The 22,088-nt window shown below is 40.1% G+C and overlaps 1 protein-coding gene across 31 annotated transcripts in view; it reads right to left on the minus strand.

Annotated features, from left to right (window-relative positions):
- Positions 1-22,088, minus strand: part of PEX5L (peroxisomal biogenesis factor 5 like) — a 244,755-nt gene that overhangs the window by 19,180 nt on the left and 203,487 nt on the right. For all 31 annotated transcript variants that reach the window (XM_045386587.3, XM_005546457.4, XM_065540237.2 and 28 more), the window contains 2 exons: positions 10,749-10,865; positions 853-996 (listed from right to left, as the gene is read on the minus strand). In XM_045386587.3, the coding sequence (XP_045242522.2) occupies positions 853-996; positions 10,749-10,865 (261 nt within the window). The remainder of the gene's footprint in view (positions 1-852; positions 997-10,748; positions 10,866-22,088) is intronic.

Consider the following 22,088-nt stretch of genomic DNA (forward strand, 5'->3'; position numbering starts at 1 on the left):
CTCCACTTGTGCAGAAAGGCCGGATGCTTTCTAGTCTCCCAGCATCCTGTGCACACTCTGACGTTGCATTTATTTCACTACTTTGATTTTTTTTTTACTTGTCTTCCCAGATACACCATAAACATGTTTTCCACCTGATACGTTTTCCCAGCTTTTCCATATTTTAAGCCAGGACCTGGTATAATTTTTGGGACATAGTATGTGTTCAATAAATGTGGAGTGAGTAAACCAAGGGTGATGTACAGTGTGACACAAGAGCCAGACATCACTATACACTGTCCCTTCAAAACTACTGCTGGGCACAGTGGCTCATGCCTGTAATCCCAGCACTTTGGGAAGCCAAGGCTGGTGGATCACCTGAGGTCAGGAGTTCGAGACCAGCCTGACCAACATGGTGAGACTCCACCTCTACTAGAAATACAAAAATTAGCTGAGCATGGTGACAGACACTTGTAATCTCAGCTACTTGGGATGCTGAAGCAGGAGAATCTCTTGAACCTGGGAGGTGGAGGTTGCAGTGAGCCGAGATTGTGCCATTTCACTTCAGCCTGGTTGACAGAGCAAGACTCTGTCTCAAAAACAGAAAACTACTGATAAGCCTCCAGGTTGGTAATTTTGATTTTTCTTTTCCTGTCCCCAACCTTTATTTATAGGCACTGTAAACACTGCCGATTAGAAATTTGGTTAGAAAACAGGTACCTATATGTAACTTTCAAACAAGTAGACCAAGCTAGGTTAACTCCTCTGGGAACCTTTACTTGATGAAAAGGCAACCCAGCAGAGTTCTGTGTTATCTGTCCCTCATTAGCACATGCCCTTTCTGAGACTGGCAGAATGAAGGCAGAAGGACACCTCTGCATCTCCAGGGTCCTGAAGAATTGCTGCTTCCATGAACAGGATGGTGACTGGCAGGTCCCCTTCCTTCAGCCTTTTTAAGCCTTCCTCAAATGCTCCAGGCCAGTCCTTGAAGGGGTTTTCAGTGTGAAAGTAATATCCCTGCAACACAGAAAAAGGCCAGTGCATGAGCCATTGATTTCTCTTTTCATTCTTACATTCGGTAGGTTCTCATTAAAAAGTCAGGAAACAGCAGATGCTGGAGAGGATATGGAGAAATAGGAACGCTTTTACACTGTCGGTGGGAGTGTAAATTAGTTCAACCATTGCGGAAGATAGTGTGGTGATTCCTCAAGGATCTAGAACCAGAAATATCATTTGACCCAGCAATCTCATTACTGGGTATATACCCAAAGGATTAGAAATCATTCTGCTATAAAGACACATGCACATGTATGTTTATTGCAGCACTATTCACAATAGCAAAGACTTGGAACCAAACCAAATGCCCATCAATGATAGACTGGATAAAGAAAATGTGGCACATATACACCATGGAATACTATGCAGCCATAAAAAAGGATGAGTTCATGTCCTTTGCAGGGATGTGGATGAAGCTGGAAACCTCCATTCTCAGCAAACTAACACAGGAACAGAAAATCAAACACCATATGTCCTCACTCGTAAGTGGGAGTTGAACTGTGAGAACACATGGACACAGGGAGGGGAACATCACACACTGGGGCCTGTTGTGGGGTGGGGGACTAGAGGAGGGATACCATTAGGAGAAATAATGTAGATGATGGGTTGATGGGTGCAGCAAACCACCATGGCCCGTGTATACTTATGTATCAAACCTGCATGTTCTGCACATGTATCTCAGAACTTAAAGCATAATAAAAATTTTTTAATTAAATTAATTTTGATTATTTAGTTTTTCATTTTAAATTTAAATTTCTGCTTTTCCTTATTATGAATATAGTACTTTTTCATAGTATAAAATTTAGATAATACTAAATAATATAAAAAGATATAAAAAGTTACCTATAATGTCACAACGTAGATATGAGCACTGCTAATATTTTTGATTTTGCTTTTTTCTGATATCTTTTGTTTTTTTTTTTTGTTTTAACAATTTCCCCTCAAGATTTTAAAAATACTCTTTAGACATGTTTTTGCTAAGTGCTACCACCCATCCCCCAAAATATGAATCCTACATACTGTATATCTGTTTATCTACTACGGCCCTTTAGAGAACTACAAACCATTGTCATAACTAAGAATTTTTTTTGCCTTCACCCTGAACCAGTTTTTGCCTATTGGGGGCTATATTGTTCCTGTTGAGAATGCATGTTTTAAAGTTAAAGATCTTTTTTTTAATTGCAAAAATTTAAAGAATACTTAGTGTACAAATAACTGGTATTTTCTATGAATATATAAATTAAACAAATAGGCACATATTACATACACAGACTTATAGCCTAGGCCTCACTTAGTTTTATATTGTGGTTTCTCTATGTTATTAAAATTATTCCTATGGATATGCTATATTTATTTACTCAATCCCCTATTGATGAACATTCAGGTTATTTTAATTTTTTTGTTATCATAAGTAAAACTATGGTGAAAGCCTCATGCATAAATCTTTGCTGCATTTACTTATTACCTTAGGATAGACTCCCAGAGGGATTTATTAGGTTAAAGGTTATGAGCTATTTTTAAGCCCTTGAAATGTGTAGCTAAATTGTCTTTGAAAAAATTTGCCCCAACTTAAACTCTCGTCTGAAGTATCTGAGAGATGTTACTTGTTGCAATTTTACTTGCATAGATTTTCATAAAATCCTTTAAATTTGGTAGGTACAAATAAGCTAGTGTGTTGATGGTGTTACTAAGGTTTAAGAGTAGATCAAGTGGGGGGGGGCGCCCAAGATGGCTGAATAGGAACAGCTCCAGCCTACAGCTCCCAGCGTGAGTGACACAGAAGATGGGTGATTTCTGCATTTTCAACTGAAGTACCGGGTTCATCTCACTGGGGCGTGTCAGACAGTCGATGCTGGTCCACGGGTGCAGCCCGACCAGCGAGAGCTGAAGCAGGGTGAGGCATCGCCTCACCTGGGAAGCACAAGGGGGAAGGGAATTCCTTTTCCTAGCCAAGGGAAATTGAGACACACAACAACTGGAAAACTGGGTAACTCCTACCCTAATACTGAGCTTTACCAAGGGTCTTAGCAAACGGCACACCAGGAAATTATATCCCACACCTGGCCCAGAGGGTCCCATGCCCATGGAGCCTTCCTCATTGCTAGCAGAGCAGTTGGAGATCTAACTGCAAGGTGGCAGCGAGTCTGGGGGAGGGGTGCCCACCATTGCTGAGGCTTAAGTAGGTAAGCAAAGCCGTGGGGAAGTTCGAATTGGGTGGAGCCCACCACAGCTCAAGGAGGCCTGCCTGCCTCTGTAGACTCCACCTCTGGGGACAAGGCATAGCTAAACAAAAAGCAGCAGAAACCTCGGCAGAGGTAAAAGTCCCTGTCTGACAGCTTTGAAGAGAGCAGTGGTTCTCTCAGCACGGAGGTTGAGATCTGAGAACACACAGACTGCCTGCTCCAGTGGGTCCCTGACCCCTGAGTAGCCTAACTGGGAGATATCCCCCACTAGGTGCAGACCAACACCTCACACCTCACACTGCTGGGTACACCCCTGAGACGAACCTTCCAGAGCAAGAATCAGACAGCAACACTCACTATTCAGCAATATTCTATCTTCTGCAGTCTCTGCTGCTGATACCCAGGCAAACAGGGTCTGGAGTGGGCCTCAAGCAAACTCCAACAGATCTGCAGCTGAGGGTCCTGACTGTTAGAAGGAAAACTAACAAACAGAAAGGACATCCACACCAAAATCCCATCAGTATGTCACCATCATCAAAGACCAAAGGCAGATAAAACCACAAAGATGGGGAAAAAGCAGTGCAGAAAAGCTGGAAATTCAAAAAATCAGAGCGAATCTCCCCCTCCAAAGGAACGCAGCTCATCACCAGCAATGGAACAAAGCTGGATGTAGAATGACTTTGACGAATTGAGAGAAGAAGTCTTCAGTCAATCAAACTTCTCAGAGCTAAAGGAGGAACTACGTAACCAGTGCAAAGAAACTAAAAACCTTGAAAAAAGAATGGATGAATGGATAACTAGAATAATCAATGTAGAGAAGACCTTAAAAGAACTGATAGAGATGAAAACCATGACATGAGAACTACATGACAAATGCACAAGCTTCAGTAACCGACTCGATCAACTGGAAGAAAGAGTATCAGTGATTGAAGATCAAATGAATGAAATAAAGCGAGAAGAGAAGTGTAGAGAAAAAAGATTAAAAAGAAATGAACAAAGCCTCCAAGAAATATTGGATTATGTGAAAAGACCAAATCTATGTCTGATTGGTGTGCCTGATAGTGATGGGGAAAATGGAACCAAGTTGGAAAACACTCTGCAGGATATCATCCAGGAGAACTTCCCCAACCTAGTAAGGCAGGCCAACATTCAAATTCAGGAAATACACAGAATGACACAAAGATACTCTTTGAGAAGAGCAACTCCAAGACACATAATTGTCAGATTCACCAAAGTTGAAATGAAGGAAAAAATGTTAAGGGCAGCCAGAGAGAAAGGTCGGGTTACCCACAAAGGGAAGCCCATCAGACTAACAGCAAATCTCTCTGCAGAAACTCTACAAGCCAGAAGAGAGTGGCGGCCAATATTCAACATTCTTAAAGAAAAGAATTTTCAACCCAGAATTTCATATCCAGCCAAACTAAGTTTCATAAGTGAAGGAGAAATAAAATCCTTTACAGACAATCAAATGCTTAGAGATTTTGTCACCATCAGGCCTGCCCTACAAGAGATCCTGAAGGAAGCACTAAACATGGAAAGGAACAACTGGTACCAGCCGTTGCAAAAACATGCCAAAATGTAAAGTCCATCGATGCTAGGAAGAAACTGCATCAACTAATGAGCCAAATAACCAGCTAAAATCATAATGACAGGATCAAGTTCAAACACAAGAATATTAACCTTAAATGTAAATGGACTAAATGTTCCAATTAAAAGACATAGACTGGCAAATTGGATAAAAAGTCAAGACCCATCAGTTTGCTGTATTCAGGAGACCCATCTCACATGCAGAGACACACATATGCTCAAAATAAAGGGATGGAGGAAGATCTACCAAGCAAATGGAAAACAAAGAAAGCAGGGGTTGCAATCCTAGTCTCTGATAAAACAGACTTTAAACCATCAAAGATCAAGAGACAAAGAAGGCAATTACATAATGGTAAAGGGATCAATTCATCAGAAAGAGCTAACTATCCTAAATATATATGCACCCAATACAGGAGCATCCAGATTCATAAAGCAAGTCCTCAGAGACTTACAAAGAGACTTAGACTCCCATACAATAATAATAGGAGACTTTAACACCCCGCTGTCAACATTAGACAGATTGACAAGACAGAAAGTTAACAAGGATATCCAGGAATTGAACTCAGCTCTAAACCAAGTGGACCTAATAGACATCTACAGAACTCTCCACCCCAAATCAACAGAATATACATTCTTCTCAGCACCACATTGCACCTATTCCAAAATTGACCACATAGTTGGAAGTAAAGCACTCCTCAGCAAACGTAAAAGAACAGAAATTATAACAAACTGTCTCTCAGACCACAGTGCAATCAAACTAGAACTCAGGACTAAGAAACTCAATCAAAACCGCTCAACTAACTATGGAAACTGAACAACCTGCTCCTGAATGACTACTGGGTACATAACGAAATGAAGACAGAAATAAAGATGTTCTTTGAAACCAATGAGAACAAAGATACAACATACCAGAATCTCTGGGACACATTTAAAGCAGTGTGTAGAGGGAAATTTATAGCACTAAATGCCCACAAGAGAAAGCAGGAAAGATCTAAAATTGACACCCTAACATCAAAATTAAAAGAACTAGAGAAGCAAGAGCAAACACATTCGAAAGCTAGCAGAAGGCAAGAAATAACTAAGATCAGAGCAGAACTGAAGGAGATAGAGACACACAAAGACCCTCCATAAAATCAATGAATCCAGGAGCTGGTGTTTTGAAAAGATCAACAAAATTGATAGACTGCTAGCAAGACTAATAAAGAAGAAAAGAGAGAAGAATCAAATAGACACAATAAAAAATGATAAAGGGGATATCACCACCGACCCCACAGAAATACAAACTACCATCAGAAAATACGATAAACACATCTATGCAAATAAACTAGAAAACCTAGAATAAATGGATAATTTCCTGGACACTTACACTCTCCCAAGACTAAACCAGGAAGAAGTTGAATCCCTGAATGGACCTATAGCACGCTCTGAAATTGAGGCAATAATTAACAGCCTACCAACCAAAAAAAGTCCAGGACCAGACGGATTCACAGCCGAATTCTACCAGAGGTACAAGGAGGAGCTGGTACCATTCCTTCTGAAACTATTCCAATCAGTAGAAAAAGAGGGAATCCTCCCTAACTCATTTTATGAGGCCAACATCATCCTGATACCAAAGCCTGGCAGAGACACAACAGAAAAGGAGAATTTTAGACCAATATCCCTGATGAACATCGATGCAAAAATCCTCAATAAAACATTGGCAAACTGAATCCAGCAGCACATCAAAAAGCTTATCCACCATGATCAAGTGGGCTTCATCCCTGGGATGCAAGGCTGGTTCAACATATGCAAATCAATAAATGTAATCCAGTCTATAAACAGAACCAAAGACAAAAACCACATGATTATCTCAATAGATGCAGAAAAGGCCTTTGACAAAATTCAACAGCCCTTCATGCTAAAAACTCTCAATAAATTCGGTATTGATGGAACGTATCTCAAAATAATAAGAGCTGTTTATGACAAGCCCACAGCCAATATCATACTGAATGGGCAAAAACTGGAAGCATTCCCTTTGAAAACTGGCACAAGACAGGGATGCCCTCTCTCACCACTCCTATTCAACATAGTGTTGGAAGTTCTGGCTAGGGCAATCAGGCAAGAGAAAGAAATCAAGGGTATTCGGTTAGGAAAAGAAGAAGTAAAATTGTCCCTGTTTGCAGATGACATGATTATATATTTAGAAAACCCCACTGTCTCAGCCCAAAATCTCTTTAAGCTGATAAGCAACTTCAGCAAAGTCTCAGGATACAAAATTAATGTGCAAAAATCACAAGCATTCTTATACACCAGTAACAGACAGAGAGCCAAATCATGAATGAACTCCCATTCACAATTGCTTCAAAGAGAATAAAATACCTAGGAATCCAACTTACAAAGGATGTGAAGTACTTCTTCAAGGAGAACTACAAACCACTGCTAAGTAAAATAAAAGAGGACCCAGACAAATGGAAGAACATACCATGCTCATGGATAGGAAGAATCAATATTGTGAAAATGGCCATACTGCCCAAGGTAATTTATAGATTCAATGCCATCCCCATTAAGCTACCAATGAGTTTCTTCACAGAATTGGAAAAAACTGCTTTAAAGTTCATGTGGAACCAAAAAAGACCCTGCATTGCCAAGGCAATCCTAAGCCAAAAGAACAACCTGGAGGCACCACGCTACCTGACTTCAAACTATACTACAAGGCTACAGTAACCAAAACAGCATGGTACTGGTACCAAAACAGAGATATAGACCAATGGAACAGAACAGAGCCCTCAGAAATAATACCACACATCTACAGCTATCTGATCTTTGACAAACCTGAGAAAAACAAGAAATGGGGAAAGGATTCCCTATTTAATAAATGGTGCTGGGAAAATTGGCTAGCTGTAAGTAGAAAGCTGAAACTGGATCCTTTCCTTACTCCTTATATGAAAATTAATTCAAGATGGAATAGAGACTTAAATGTTAGACCTAAAACCATAAAAACCCTAGAAGAAAACCTAGGTAATACCATTCAGGACATAGGCATGGGCAAGGACTTCATGTCTAAAACACCAAAAGCAACAGCAACAAAAGCCAAAATTGACAAATGGGATCTAATTAAACTAAAAAGCTTCTGCACAGCAAAAGAAACTACCATCAGAGTGAACAGGCAACCTACAGAATGGGAGAAAATTTTTGCAATCTACTCATCTGACAAAGGGCTAATATCCAGAACCTATAAAGAACTCAATCAAATTTACAAGAAAAAAACAAACAACCCCATCAAAAAGTGGGCAAAGGATATGAACAGACACTTCTCAAAAGAAGACATTCATACAGCCAAGAGACACATGAAAAAATGCTCATCATCACTGGGCATCAGAGAAATGCAAATCAAAACCACAATGAGATACCATCTCATACCAGTTAGAATGGCAATCATTAAAAAATCAGGAAACAACAGGTGCTGGAGAGGATGTGGAGAAATAGGAACACTTTTACACTGTTGGTGGGACTGTAAACTAGTTCAACCATTGTGGAAAACAGTGTGGCGATTCCTCAAGGATCTAGAACTGAAAATACCATTTGACCCAGTCATCCCATTACTGGGTATATAACCAAAGGATTATAAATCATGCTGCTATAAAGACACATGCACACATATGTTTATTGCGGCACTATTCACAATAGCAAAGACTTGGAATCAACCCAAATGTCCCTCAGTGACAGACTGGATTAAGAAAATGTGGCACATATACACCATGGAATACTATGCAGCCGTAAAAAAGGATGAGTTTGTTTCCTTTGTAGGGACATGGATGGAGCTGGAAACCATCATTCTCAGCAAACTATCGCAAGAACAGAAAACCAAACACCGCATATTCTCACTCATAGGTGGGAACTGAGCAATGAGATCACTTGGACACAGGAAGGGAAACATCACACACCGGGGCCTATTGTGGGGAGGAGGTATGGGAGAGGGATAGCATTAGGAGATATACCTAATGTAAATGATGAGTTAATGGGTGCAGCACACCAACATGGCACATGTATACATGTGTAACAAACTTGCACGTTGTGTACACGTACCGTAGAACTTAAAGTATAATTAAAAATAAAAATAAAAAAAATTAAATGACATGAAAAAATAAAAAAGAAGAGTGGATCAAGTGGAGGCCTTCAGTCTCCATAGGTGCTTAGAAGGACAAAATCCCCCATCAAAAGCCACATGGTGTGACTGGCTTATGTGGGGTTAGTGTGGGTATGGGGTTCTGGGAGTAAGGGGCTATGGAGCTCAGGCAGACCTCAGGGACACGAATTACAGTCCAGAGTCTGATGATCTGAATCAATGGCCCGTTTTTTCCCTTAGCTCTGATTTCCTTGTGGAAAAGACAGTTACTTTTAATGAGATGGTTGTTCTAATTTTATGAGATTGCCTGGCCTATTGAGGGACAGAGTATTTGGAGGAAAGAGACATTTTAATGACTATGTAGACTGCAGATCTACTAAAATCGGAGATTATTCATCATCATGTCCCCAGTACTTAGTGTAAGAGTAGATGCTCAATAAATATATTAGCAAAATATCACAAGTGTTATCCAGAACTGAGTATTATTGAGACTTCCTCCACCACAAAATAATAATACATACTTATCTATATATAGTTTTCTTTTATTCTTTTAATTAATTTATTTTTAATTTTTGTGGGTACCTAGTAGATATATGTATTTATGGGGTACATGAAATATTTTGATACAAGCATACAGGCATACACATATGTGATGTGTGTAACAGTGACATTAGGGTCAATGGGATATCATCACCTCAAGCATGTATCCTTTTTTGTGTTATAAACAATCCAATTATACTCTTTTAGTTATTTTAAAATGTACAGTAAATTATTGTTGAGTGTAGTCACCCAATTGTGTTATAGAATACTAGACTCTATTCATTTTATATAACTATATTTTTGTACCCATTAACCATCCCCAGTTCCCTACACCCCTTCCCCTTCCCATTACCCTTCCCAGCCTCTGGTAACTATCATTCTATTCTCCATCTCCATGAGTTCAATTGTTTTAAATTTAGCTCCCACAAACAAGTGAGAACATATGAAGTCTGTCTTTTTGCAGCTGGCTTATTTTACTTAACATAATGACCTCCAATTCCATCCATGTTGTTCAGGCTCACATTGATTTTATCCATTTGTCTGTTGATGGACACTTTAGGTTGCTTCTGTATCTTGGCTATTGTGATATATACTTTTTCTAGGTAAGAAAATTCTACATCTTTCTTTCAAGTAATTTATATTTATTCCTCAGTGTTCTCCCCAACCCCACCAAGTGTTTTTTAAACACATAAATCCTAGAGCAAGTGGGACTTCATCAATGATTTGGCTGGTTGTTCACTGTACTTGTGCATTTGCTGGCTTCTATCAGGGGAGTAACTCTAAGGAATCCTCTTGGGACTTGACCTGGTTGTGTGAGAGCGTCTTTTCCACAGAGTTTCTTTGCTAGCTATATAATGACCACCTGTGAAATATAGCCCCAAGTCTCCACTTCACTGCCATGCCACTAGTATCACTTCTGTTGTTTTGGTAAATCAACAGGACTCACATGACTGACTGACAGAGTATTGTGAGATTAGACCAATTCTTGTTCCAACCCACCTTCAATGTCAGCTAGTTCAGTAACTAACTAGCAGTCAGGATCCAAGCTCTGGTTGGCTGCCAAACTGTCTGTCTGAACACTGATAAAAATAAGAGCATTTCATTCCAACTTGGCTGCCTTCACGCGTTGGATAATTATATTGTCTCATCCATCAGAATTTCTTCTAGGTCAGATTGACATTAAATTGTCTTTTTAATTACTGTGTTTTTTTGACAAAATAGCTATTGACTAATCTATAAAATATGATCCAAAAAGGTTAAGAAAACTAGTCAGCATGTATAGAAATAGAATTTGTTACCTTCTCACTAGCTGAGATGGTTACTTGGTTCTGAGCTTCTTGGTTTTCAGATATCCAGTTCCTCCGAGCCATTTCTTCCCATTCTGCTTGCATCTTATCCCAAAACTCTGTATCTGACTGGGAAACAGGAAAAATGAATGGAGATGGATTTAAGAACATGCCACATCATCTGTGTTTTTGGGTTTTTTTTCCCCTAATAGATAAAAGAGGCTTCTGAGGAGGAATAAAATGGCGACATCCAATTGATAGGTGTGGCTGAAGAACTTCTGGAGGGTACTCACGTGTCAGAGTGTTGAAGTAGATTAGCTGTGGTTTTCTCCAGCAGGAAAATAACTACCATCAGAAAGACCAGGATCACATATGCCAAATTCAGCTAAAAACCCACTACTTATATACAGTTTCATGTGTGGGCACTAGGCCACATTTTAGGAAGGGCAGTCTCTCCCAGAATTGCTCCTAGCATATGAGGAATTAGAGCAACTGCTTTGGGACTGGCTGAGCAGTGACTTGGGAAGACAGCCAGGTACGGTCAAGAGAACGAAACATTAGTTGATCCTACTCTGTGTTAAGCACTGTGCCAGCAGAAAACTGAGTCTAGGGGGTTACAGTCCCAAAGCTAGGACTCACAGGATCCAAACCCCATCTGCTTTCCAAGCCCACACTTGTCAGCTTATGGCAAATTTGGTCTACTGGTGCTGAAGAATGAGGCACCCTGGTGTGAACCTGACTGAATCCTCTTCAAGGACTTTTATGTGGCAGGATGATTTTTTGAAAAATGCTGCTTTGTGTTTTTGTTTCCTTGTAGTTTTCCCACACATCTTCTGTAAGGGGAATCAGGCTGTTTGCTCTTCTTTACTTCAAGGGAAGTATGTGTTCCTAGACTGAAGAAGATTTTTGCTGAGAGAGCTGTCCCTGATTGACTTCTATTTTATTAAGCCTGAAGACAGTACTTTAGGTGGCCCAAGGGGCAGGAGGAAGGAACAAGTATCTTAAAGAATTTTAAAGAGACGGAATTTTCTGGGGGTAGGGAAAGAGATGGAGGGTGGCAGGTTCTGATTAGTAGGAGACTGGTGCTCAGTTTTTAGCTATTTCCCAGGGAAATGAGCCTGATATCGGAGAGGATGACTGAGGATGTGACCAAGGGGGCTCATTTGAACCCCTGTTCTCACATGGCCAGGAAATAGAAAGTGAATTTCAAGGAACCACTTTGGGCTTGGATGGCTGTTAGTGGTCACCATGATAGCCAGGGGCAGGGAGGCGGGTGGGGGAGACTCCGTCCTTGTTTTCTTTTTTTTTTTTTGTTTTTGAGACGGAGTCTCACTCTGTTGCTAGGCTGGAGTGCAGTGGTGCCATCTCGGCTCACTGCAACCTCCACCTCCCAGGTTCAAGTGAATCTCCTGCCTCAGCCTCCCAAGTAGCTGGGATTACAGGTGCATGTCACCATGCCCAGCTAATTTTTGTATTTTTAGTAGAGATGGGATTTCACCATGTTGGCCAGGATGGTCTTGATCTCTTGACCTCATGATCCACCCGCCTCAGCCTCCCAAAGTGCTGGGATTATAGGCGTGAGCCACCGTGCCCGGCCCGTCCTTGTTTTCTAACATTACATGAGCCTTCCATATTTCATGCCCTAGAATAAGTTCCCTGCCAGCCTGGCAAGAGAGACACTTGGAAACCACTTTATTTTCTTTAAACAAACAAAACAACGAGTATTCCTTGAACACCTGAATCTGGGACTGAAATTCATACCCTTTACAAATTGCAAATCTCAGTGTCTATGATTCGAAGTCCTGTGACTTGTTGATACATCATCACACTGACTTGAGGTAACCTTCACTTTTTTTTTTTTTTTTTGAGATGGAGTCTCACTCTGTCACCCAGGCTGGAGTGCAGTGGCACAATCTTGGCTCACTGTAAGTTCCACTTCCTGGGTTCATGTCATTCTCCTGCCTCAGCCTCCCGAGTAGCTGGGACTACAGGTGCCCGCCACCACACCTGGCTAATTGTTTTTTTTTTTTGTATTTTTTTTTGTATTTTTAGTAGAGACGGGGTTTCACCATGTTAGCCAGGATGGTCTGGATCTCCTGTCCTCATGATCCGCCCACCTTGGCCTCCCAAAGTGCTGGGATTACAGGCGTGAGCCACCGCTCCCAGCCTAACCTTCACCATTTAATACCTCTGGTCTGCCTGGGTGGTGGCTGCCCTGAAGCAAGAACTCTTCTGCAGAGTTGCTTTGAGTGGTAATTATAATCTTATTTCTTTTAGATACAAATGTTCATGGAATAAGAATCAGCTCAATGTGATAATCCCAGGCTGCTAAATAAATAGTAGCTCTTGCTCCTGCTTTATCATGTCCAGAATTCTCATTCCTCCCACAGAAACAGGTTCCGCCCCTTTGGCAAAGGCCTCCTCTCGACAAGGCAGCAGGCATCTTGATAATCAATGTCCGTGATGCTGGAAGCACATGGAATGGCTACTTGGAATCCAGGTTCAGCTCAGAAGTAAAATTCAAAATTTCTTTTTAAATTGCTTTTTCTAGTAGAATACTAGTAGAATACCACATTGTGCAAGCAGAATGATCCCAAATGTACAATAACAATGGCTAGAGAAAAGACTAGGAAGAAATATGCCAGCATGTTAATAGAGATGTGTCTTTGAATGAAGAAATAATGAAGGATGTTTTTCCTGCCTCTTCATACATTTCCTATTTTCTGAATTTTCCATGATGAGCATGCTTTGCTTTTTAAAAAATAAGTTTAAACACAACAAAACAAAAAATATCTCTCCTTTTTAAAATACAATGAAATCTGAATTATAAGATACTAAAAAGTTTGGAAGAAATTTGGGGGAATTCATTTTTTAAATAGCTTTTCAAAGATGCAGGTTTAACCTCTCTGAAGTAGAAGGGAAGACAAATCTATCAAGTGAATTTTATAATGTTTGCTGACTTTCCCAGGCTCGCACTGGGTGACAAGAGAGGCCAATGACTACACATACTTTCCAAGGCAAATATGTTCATCTAGTGGGAGTCCTTGGAATTTAAAGCATATTACAAGTCTTCTGCATGAAAGAATGAGAAGAATTCAATAATGTGTACATCTGAGTTACCAAAGGGTGCATTACCTTTCTTGCAGCTTGAAATTAGAGCAGTAGATACATAAATAAGGCTGCTGTGGAAAACTGACAGAACCTCGGCTGAGGTAGAGACGCTGGGCTCTCACTTAACGAGATACACCAGAACTCACTGTTACCACTTAAAATGAGTTACTGCTGACTAATTAAAGTGCACAGCACAGTTTTCATTTAATTACAGAAGACTACTTTTAGTATAATCAATTTTCATCCTGTTGCAGAATCCAGACTTCTTTCACGTAGCTACAATTAACGCTGCTTCCTCCCACTATTTTAAATGAATTTTAGAGAAACCTGAAACATATTTGAATTTTAAAGATCTTAAGACATAACTGAAAGGATTTTATTTATTGATGATTTTCTTGGCTCTTCTGGGATTTTGGCAGATCGTTGTTTATACTCTGTGTAACAAGCTATCTGCTTACATCAGAAATGAGCTATTATTTGCCATCCACATCCATGTCTAAGAATAGTTCTCTGATGATAAAATATAGTACATACTCATAAGAACACTGGGATATGCAGCATGGAGGTTAAGAATAGCAGCTTTCCCCTTGGACAGACCTGGGGTCAAATCCTCGTTCCGTCATTGCCCTTTTGTGAATCTCTTAATATTTCCAAGTCTCATTTTCCTTATCTTTAAAATGAAGATATAATAGCAATTTTGGTTAGTTGTTATGACAACTAAATGAGAAAATGCATCTGTGGTATAAAGTACATGGTAGGTGCTCAAAAAAAGTAGGTGTTCTTGCTAGTGTTTTTATAGTATTGAGAAAAATATAGAGAATAAAACAAAAATCACCCACAACTGCAAAACCCAAATATAAAAGCTGTGAACAGTTTGGTGTTTGCTTCTACTGTAAAAACATATTCCTCTTCTAGACACCTTCCTTCTCTTCATTTAAATCTTTCCCTTCCATCTAATTATTAAAAAATAGGATCAAGGTTAAGAAAATTATGGTAAAGCCTCTATAATGGACTTTTAGGCAGCAGTTAAAATGATGTTTATGAATAGTTTATTACAATATTGAATAGTCCTTGGGTTATAATGTTTCTTGCTAAGTAGTATAATCACAATAATAGAAAAACAACCACAATAATGATCTGGGGGAGAAAAGACTGTAGAGAAAGGGACTGTATAACTCTTTTATAGGATGAGGTCATTAGTAATTTATCCCATCACTTTTTTGTGTACTTTTTACCATTTTCCAAATTTTCTATTGTTAGCATAAGTTATTTCGGTGGAAAAGTAAGATTTGGTTAAAAAAAATGCTTACTTCTTTTCAATTTCAGTTCTCCATGATGTTTTCTTCAACATTCCCACACTATAGCAATCTTTTGCCTCTGAATTCCTTCATCATTGATATTCTGTGTTAGTGGTTTGAAAGAAGAAAGATGTGTGCTAGAATTTGAGCGAGTCACTTTAACTCATCTGTAAGTTATTTTTCCTCATTTGTAAAGTGAGAAGATTGGGTTCATTAGATAGCAGCTCAGGCTTCTTTGTCTACATGGATTGACTCAGATCAGAATAAGGCGGAAGGAAGATCTTAGCACAGAATCACATTTTTTTTTAAAGGGGCCGTCTAGTCTGTTTACTAATCTCCAAAAATCATACTTTAAAATGTTTTCCCAGAAGTACACTGGACATTATTTTCCTTCACTTTTTTGATTGTAAAACTGGAAAACAAAATTTTTTTTTATAAGAACCAGGGTAATATTAATTAAATATTAATTATATTAACATATAAAGAATAAGAAAAGAAGCAATTTATTTTAGAACAGGAAAGTTTAAAGGATGGTAGCATATTATCAATTCCAATTCACCAGTTTAATTTAGTCATCGAGCTAACATAGAGCTACTTTTGATTTTGTGGTCAAATGTACTTGTCAGTTGGAAAGATCCTGGGGTTGTGCTGTGAAAGAACTAATCAATGTGACATTAAGGGCCAATTCTTCCTGGGAGGAGTCTGGATTTCTTTTTGCCTCTTTAGACTTCCATTGATTAACTGTCACTGGATCAAAACTTGAGAAAACCAAACCAAACCAAACCAAACCAACCAGCTCTGCCTATACAGAAGAAAACAAAGCAGGCCGGGTTCGGTGGCTCATGCCTGTAATCCCAAGACTTTGGGAGACCAAGGTGGGCTGATCACCTGAGGTCGGGAGTTTGAGACCAGCCTGACCAACATGGAGAAACCCTATCTCTACTAAAAATACAGAATTAGCCAGGTGTGGTGCTGCATGCCTGGAATCCCAGCTACTCAGATGGCTGAGGCAGGAGAATCACTTGAACCCGGGAGGTGGAGGTTGCGATGAGCTGAGATCGTGCCATTGCACTCCAGCCTGGGCAATCAGAGTGAAACTCTGTTTAAAAAAGAAAAAAAGAAAGAAATAAAGTAGTATTTCTTTTACATAACAAGGAAAGAAAACCACTATGCAAGTTTGGATTAAAAATTTTCCACAACAAACAATTTTGCTGAAGTGAAATTATGTGCATATCAGCATGGGGCTTCACTGCCCTGGGGTCCAGTAGCCCAGGCTGGCCAATGGTAACTGAGTGTTTCTACTCACCATATCTCCTGTTGAGTAAAGAGCTCAATACTAGTCGAAGATTTTATGTGGCTGCCCAAAGAACATATTCAACCCGGAGCTGCATCACAGATGTGCAGTGTTCTCATGGAGGATGGGATAGAATTTCAATTGGTCAGAATTAGTTTGAGCTCTTAGTGCTGTGCTGGGTGTCCTATGTAGTGAGTCCCATTGACAAACTGGAGTCTCTTCAGGCATGAGTGACCTTGGGCAGGAGTAATCCTGCTGATGAAGAATGAGTAAAGGAGCAACTCACCTGCTAACACAATCATCAGGGGGATGGTGAGAGCTGAGCAAACCAGCCCAGCTTTGTTTTGCAGATGTCAGAACTAGTACAAATGAAAGACAGTTCCAGGGGGACAAATTTTTATCAAATGCAATACCAAACTGCCTGAAAATGGAATGGGCTCCTCAACCTTAGAAGTATTCAGGGATGGAATGACCAGTGTGAGGAGTGCTGTAAAGATGATTCACAAATCAGATGGAGGTTTGACCCAAAGAATTCTTTGGTCTCTAACAACTTTGAGTGTCTCTGGTTGCAATGTTTTTAATGAATTGATTTACTGAGCCAAACAGGAAGGCTCAAAATTAATCAGATCTCTATGAGATAAACATAGATCTGTCATGCATTCCCCTTTCTCAATCTAAACAGCATAGGTCTCAATATTGGTGGGGGTATGCTGAAAAAAAAAAGGAGTTAAATTTTAAAAAGAAATAAACAGCATAGGGAGGAAAACAGATGGGCATTGGCCTCAGGTAGAACAGGCTGGAATTCTGGCTAGGCTCCTTGTCACGTGACCGTATGCAACTTAGTTCACCTCTTTAACTCAGTTTCCTCATCTGTAAATTGTAAAAAATCTCTTAAGAGTAAGGGTTAAGTGAAACAATGTATGTGAAGTGCTTAGAACTTGTAACATCTAAGAGCTAAGGAATCAGCAGTTATTGCTATTTTATTGCTTGGAAATGAAAAATAATATTTCCCAGGACACAGAGGGAATGCAATCTCATAAACTATGTGAATTGTGTGGTTCAGAAGTATTGCAAAACAAAAATATTGGTACTAGCACTCAGATTTTTCTGATTGCCTCTGGGATAGACATGCTTCTTCCTTGTTTCAACGGAGTCAGCCATCACTGCAGATGCTGGCAGGCACCTGGGCAAACAGCCCGAGGCTCTCACCAAGCAATGTGCCAGCAGGGTAGCTGCAGAAATGTGGGGAGGAAAGACTGGAAATGATGGGAAGGGGAAGAATGAGCACAGGAGGATGGAAATAAACAATATAAGGTTCAAGCAGTTTGGTAGAAGGAAATCAAGAGTCATTTCTAACAGAGGAAATCTAAGATAGTTTTCTGTTATTTCCTTTCTCTTCCTCCTTACCCAGGAAGGCGGCAAACAGAAATGGAATATTAAAGAACAAAGAGCAACGTATGTTGTCTAAATAGGAAGGGGTCACTGTTGAAAGGTTTTTAGCATATTCATTAGCAAACTAATGTCTTTGCAGAACTGGAATTTCACATGAGTATATCTGTGCTCTTGGCTCCTGTGGTATTTGTCTTCACAAAAAAAGAACTGCTGTTAATATGCAATGGAATATGCTGAAGCTTTCTGTGCTTCAGGCATAAGGTTTTGTGGGGCCAGTTTCTCAGTGGCTGTTTTTTAATGCAGGCAAGTAGCGGCTGGTGACTAGAGCTGCTTTACCATGGGCATGAGGAGATGGGGACATGTGGAGATGGGCAGAGGGTCTTGGGGTTTGAATCTTGTCCATGTTCCATATGATAACAGGTTATGTGATGAAAAAAGCCAGCAGTGAACTAAAGGAGTGGGAGCCAGTTCCTGAATGGATTTCTTTTTCTTGAGACATGTTTACAAGTCGTGAAAACTCACCAGGCAGTTCTCTACTTATTTAAAAAAATAAAATATTAGACATGTTTACTAAGCCCAAACTACATGTTTGTCACTGTGCATTGCACTATGAGAATATTTAGGAAATGAAACAAGCCAGAACAAAAATATCTAGATGTGGATGCTACCCTCAAGAATCTCAGTCCCTCATGATAAAATAAGAATAGTGGTAACTGTAATTCAGGACAGGGTGAACAACAAAATGCAAAAAGAGACGAAGTTACTTGCTTAGTCTCACACTATTATTGGTAAATGATAGAACCAGAAATAAAAATACTTCATTCTTTTCTTTGACAGTAGATTGCTTCTTCCCCAAATGGCTACAGCAAGCAGTTTTTCTGGTTTCCCATCTCTTCAGAACCTTGTCTCACTTCATTAAGAGGTAGTCTGTTGCCCTGTCTTTGAATGCCTGCCTTGACAAATAGAACACAATGAGAATACCTGGGCGTGACTTTTGAGGCTAGGCCCTAAAAGGTGATATGGTTTCTGCCTACCTCTTTGTGAGGACACTCACCCTTGGAATCTAGCTACCACCTTGCAAGGAAGCCCAAGTCTCAAAGAAAGGCCACATGGAGGTGTTCCAGCCATCAATCTCAGGGATGTCTCGAGTAACTGCAAGCGTAATCCATCCACGAGTTTGTTTGTGAATGAGTGTGCCTTCACTCACTCTGATTCACAATGATTCCAGCCTTCTACCCATATCTTCAGCCTTCAAGCCACTCTGACACCTTGTGGAACAAAGATGAACCATCCTCTCTGAGCTCTACCCAAATTACAGAGTTTTGGGTAAAACAAATATTGTTGTTTGAAGCCACAGGTGTTGGAGTAATGTATTACACAGCCATAGTAACTGGAACATCTTTTACTACTTTAGGCCAGAGGACAGGAGTGGGGGAGGAAGATGAGGTTTAGAGAAGGGACTTTACTCTGGGGGCTTCTTCAAAGGGTTGGTAGGCCAATGAAATGTGGTAGTATCTCCCAAAAGACTGTTCTAGGAACAGAGTTCTGTGGCCAAATGAGCTTCAGCTACTTTAGGTTAAGCTAAAGGCTGAAAATTGGTAGCCTATAGGCCAGATGTGACAGAACTTCAGTGACCAAACTTTAGTCAATCTCCCCCCAGCCCTTTTCTCAACTAGGCTTCAACCCCAGGTTTCCATATCTGTCCTTGCGGAGTCTAGTTTTAGCAAGAATCCTGCTAAGTCAATCTAGATAGAATTCCTCTCTTGATATCTGATTGCCTCTACATCTGACCAAATTTTTCATTCCCACTATCCACCAGGTGATGTCTGATCACCTGGCCTGCCTTCAGCAAAAATCCTAAAAAGGTGGGTTCAACCAGAATCCCCCCCAACCCCTGATGTCTCTTCTTAGTAATTTCCCATTCACTGATGCCCACCCTTCTTTGGCTGGATCCCTGCTTGTCCATGCTGCATTCGGAACCGAGCCCAGTTCTCTGCTGAGGTCTTCCTCCCCCCGCCACCCACTGCAATAGTTCCTGAATAAAATCTGCTTTTACTGCTTTAACTACTGTATGGCTCTGGTTTTCCTTAGCAGATCTAGCCAAGATGCATGTTTTCTCCCATCTCATCCTGGATGAGAAATTTCACTTGAAAACCCAGATTTCAGACATTTTGTGAAGATCTGTTAATACAAGACCTACATTTCTAGAAGCAGCAACTTTCAGATGCTGAATGTAGTCTCTGCCACAGTCACCACCAGGTCCATACCTTCACCTGCCTCCTGGCCCTGTAGCTAACTGAGTTTGCAATTTCTGGACATAAGGAAACAGGTTCCTTACTGTGTGACTTCCCAGGATCTTCATCTGCTAATGTATATTTTAAATCTCTGAGAGGGGGATGCAAGCAGCAGTCTCCTAAATGTATTTTACCTTGAACTATGTGTGTGTGTGTGTGTGGGGGGGAGTGTGTGTGAGTGCGTGTGTGTGCGTATTTAGGGTTCTCTAGAAAACGTTGAGATAAAGCCTCAGTGTACGAGCATCTACAGTTCCACAACAATAGAGACCTTTGGTGGGCTAATTTTTGTGTATCCTGTGACCAGCTTTCAGGGATAGGAGTCTATGACATAGTTTGTTTTTATGTGATTGCTTCCAGTGAAACTCATCTCCAATTAGCCAGCAGGTTTTCTCGTCCTCACATCTGCTGTGTGAATCAGAATTCTTCAAGATTTTGTTGCTGTTATTATTCTAGAAAGGGAAATGAAACCCAGAATGTGGAGAAAATAATTAAAATATTTTTGGTATGTTTTTGAGAAGAAAACTCATTTGACATATTCATCTTCTCAATACTAACCAGTCATTTAAAATGACCTTTAAAACTGCATATAATTATGTATACAGAATAACAAAGACTGGAAGAAACATGAAAAAATGAAAACTGTGAATTTATTAGTCTAGTGGGATTTCTGGGGAGTTCCTGACCTCTCCAAACTTTTTCCAATTTCCTTTACTATTTTTGCTTTTTTTTTTGGGTCTGTTTCAATTGATGCTGCCATACTATAGTTGTTTTTAAAATCACTAAAGTAAGAGAAATTCTCTGATAAAGAAATTATTTTCTGATGATCAAAAAAATTTTGGCTCAGGGCCTGAAAAATTAATAGCACCAAACATTGCCTTATATTGGGAACAGTGATTAAGAGCAGGAATTTTGGAGTTAGATCAGGTTAGAATCTCAGTACTTAATGGTTGTGTGACCTTGGACAAGTTACTGAATGTCTCTATGTCCCAGTTTCTCCACCTTAAAATGGGAGTAACACTTTCCTGATAGGGCTGTCGTGAGCACTGAGTGAGATGAAGGAATGTAAAGTACTTGGCTTAGAACACAGAAAGTGCCCACCCAGGGGCAGCATTTACAGCTACAACTAAGCAACCTTATGTCTAGGAGTGAAAGGGCTCTTTTCTCCCCCATTTTCCTTTGATGCAGGCAAAAGTCAACAGAGGGATTAGTTTAGAAGCAGTTTCCTTTGTAATATTTTCCTCGGTGATAAAGAATTTAAACTTGCTATATCTTTTTTTTTTTTTTTTTTTAAAGACTGAGTTTTGCTCTTGTTGCCCAGGCTAGAGTGCAGTGGCGCGATCTTGGCTCACTGCAACCTCCGCCTCCCAGGTTCAGGCAAGTCTCCTGTCTCAGCCTCCTGAGTAGCTGGAATTACAGGTGCCTGTTTTTTTTTCAGTAGAGATGGGGTTTCACCATGTTGGTCAGGCTGATCTCAAACTCCTGACCTCAGGTGATCCACCCACCTCGGCCTCCCAAAGTGCTGGGATTACAGGCATGAGCCACCGCCCAGCCTTAAACTTGCTATATCTAATGCCCGTATAGATACTACCTCTTACTTTGTGGAAATAGTTTTTCCTTTCATTCTTTCAGAATATTTGGAGGAAAAAAAAACTGTTTCAGTTATTTTGGCAGGGAAAGTCCAATTTAAAAAACCACTTGTATTGTATTGATCATATTGCCCTGATATTCTGATCTCCTCCTTTTTTTTTTTTCTTTCTTTTTTTTTTTTTTTTGACTACCTGATTGTCAAAATGGTTGACCAAATGTAAAGACAAAGTCTAGATCTGGCTTGTTATCTTACGAGGCTATTGGGTAAGTAAATGGTTGAAGCTGCTTTCTTTGACACTGAAATCAAACTGGCTGACTCAACAGCAAGGCAAGGATTCTGAAAAGCTGCAGGGAGCTCCCAGCCATGGATCTGGTG

This window comes from Macaca fascicularis, chromosome 2 (genome assembly GCF_037993035.2).
Source record: "Macaca fascicularis isolate 582-1 chromosome 2, T2T-MFA8v1.1".
NCBI classification, from domain to species: Eukaryota; Metazoa; Chordata; class Mammalia; order Primates; family Cercopithecidae; genus Macaca; species Macaca fascicularis.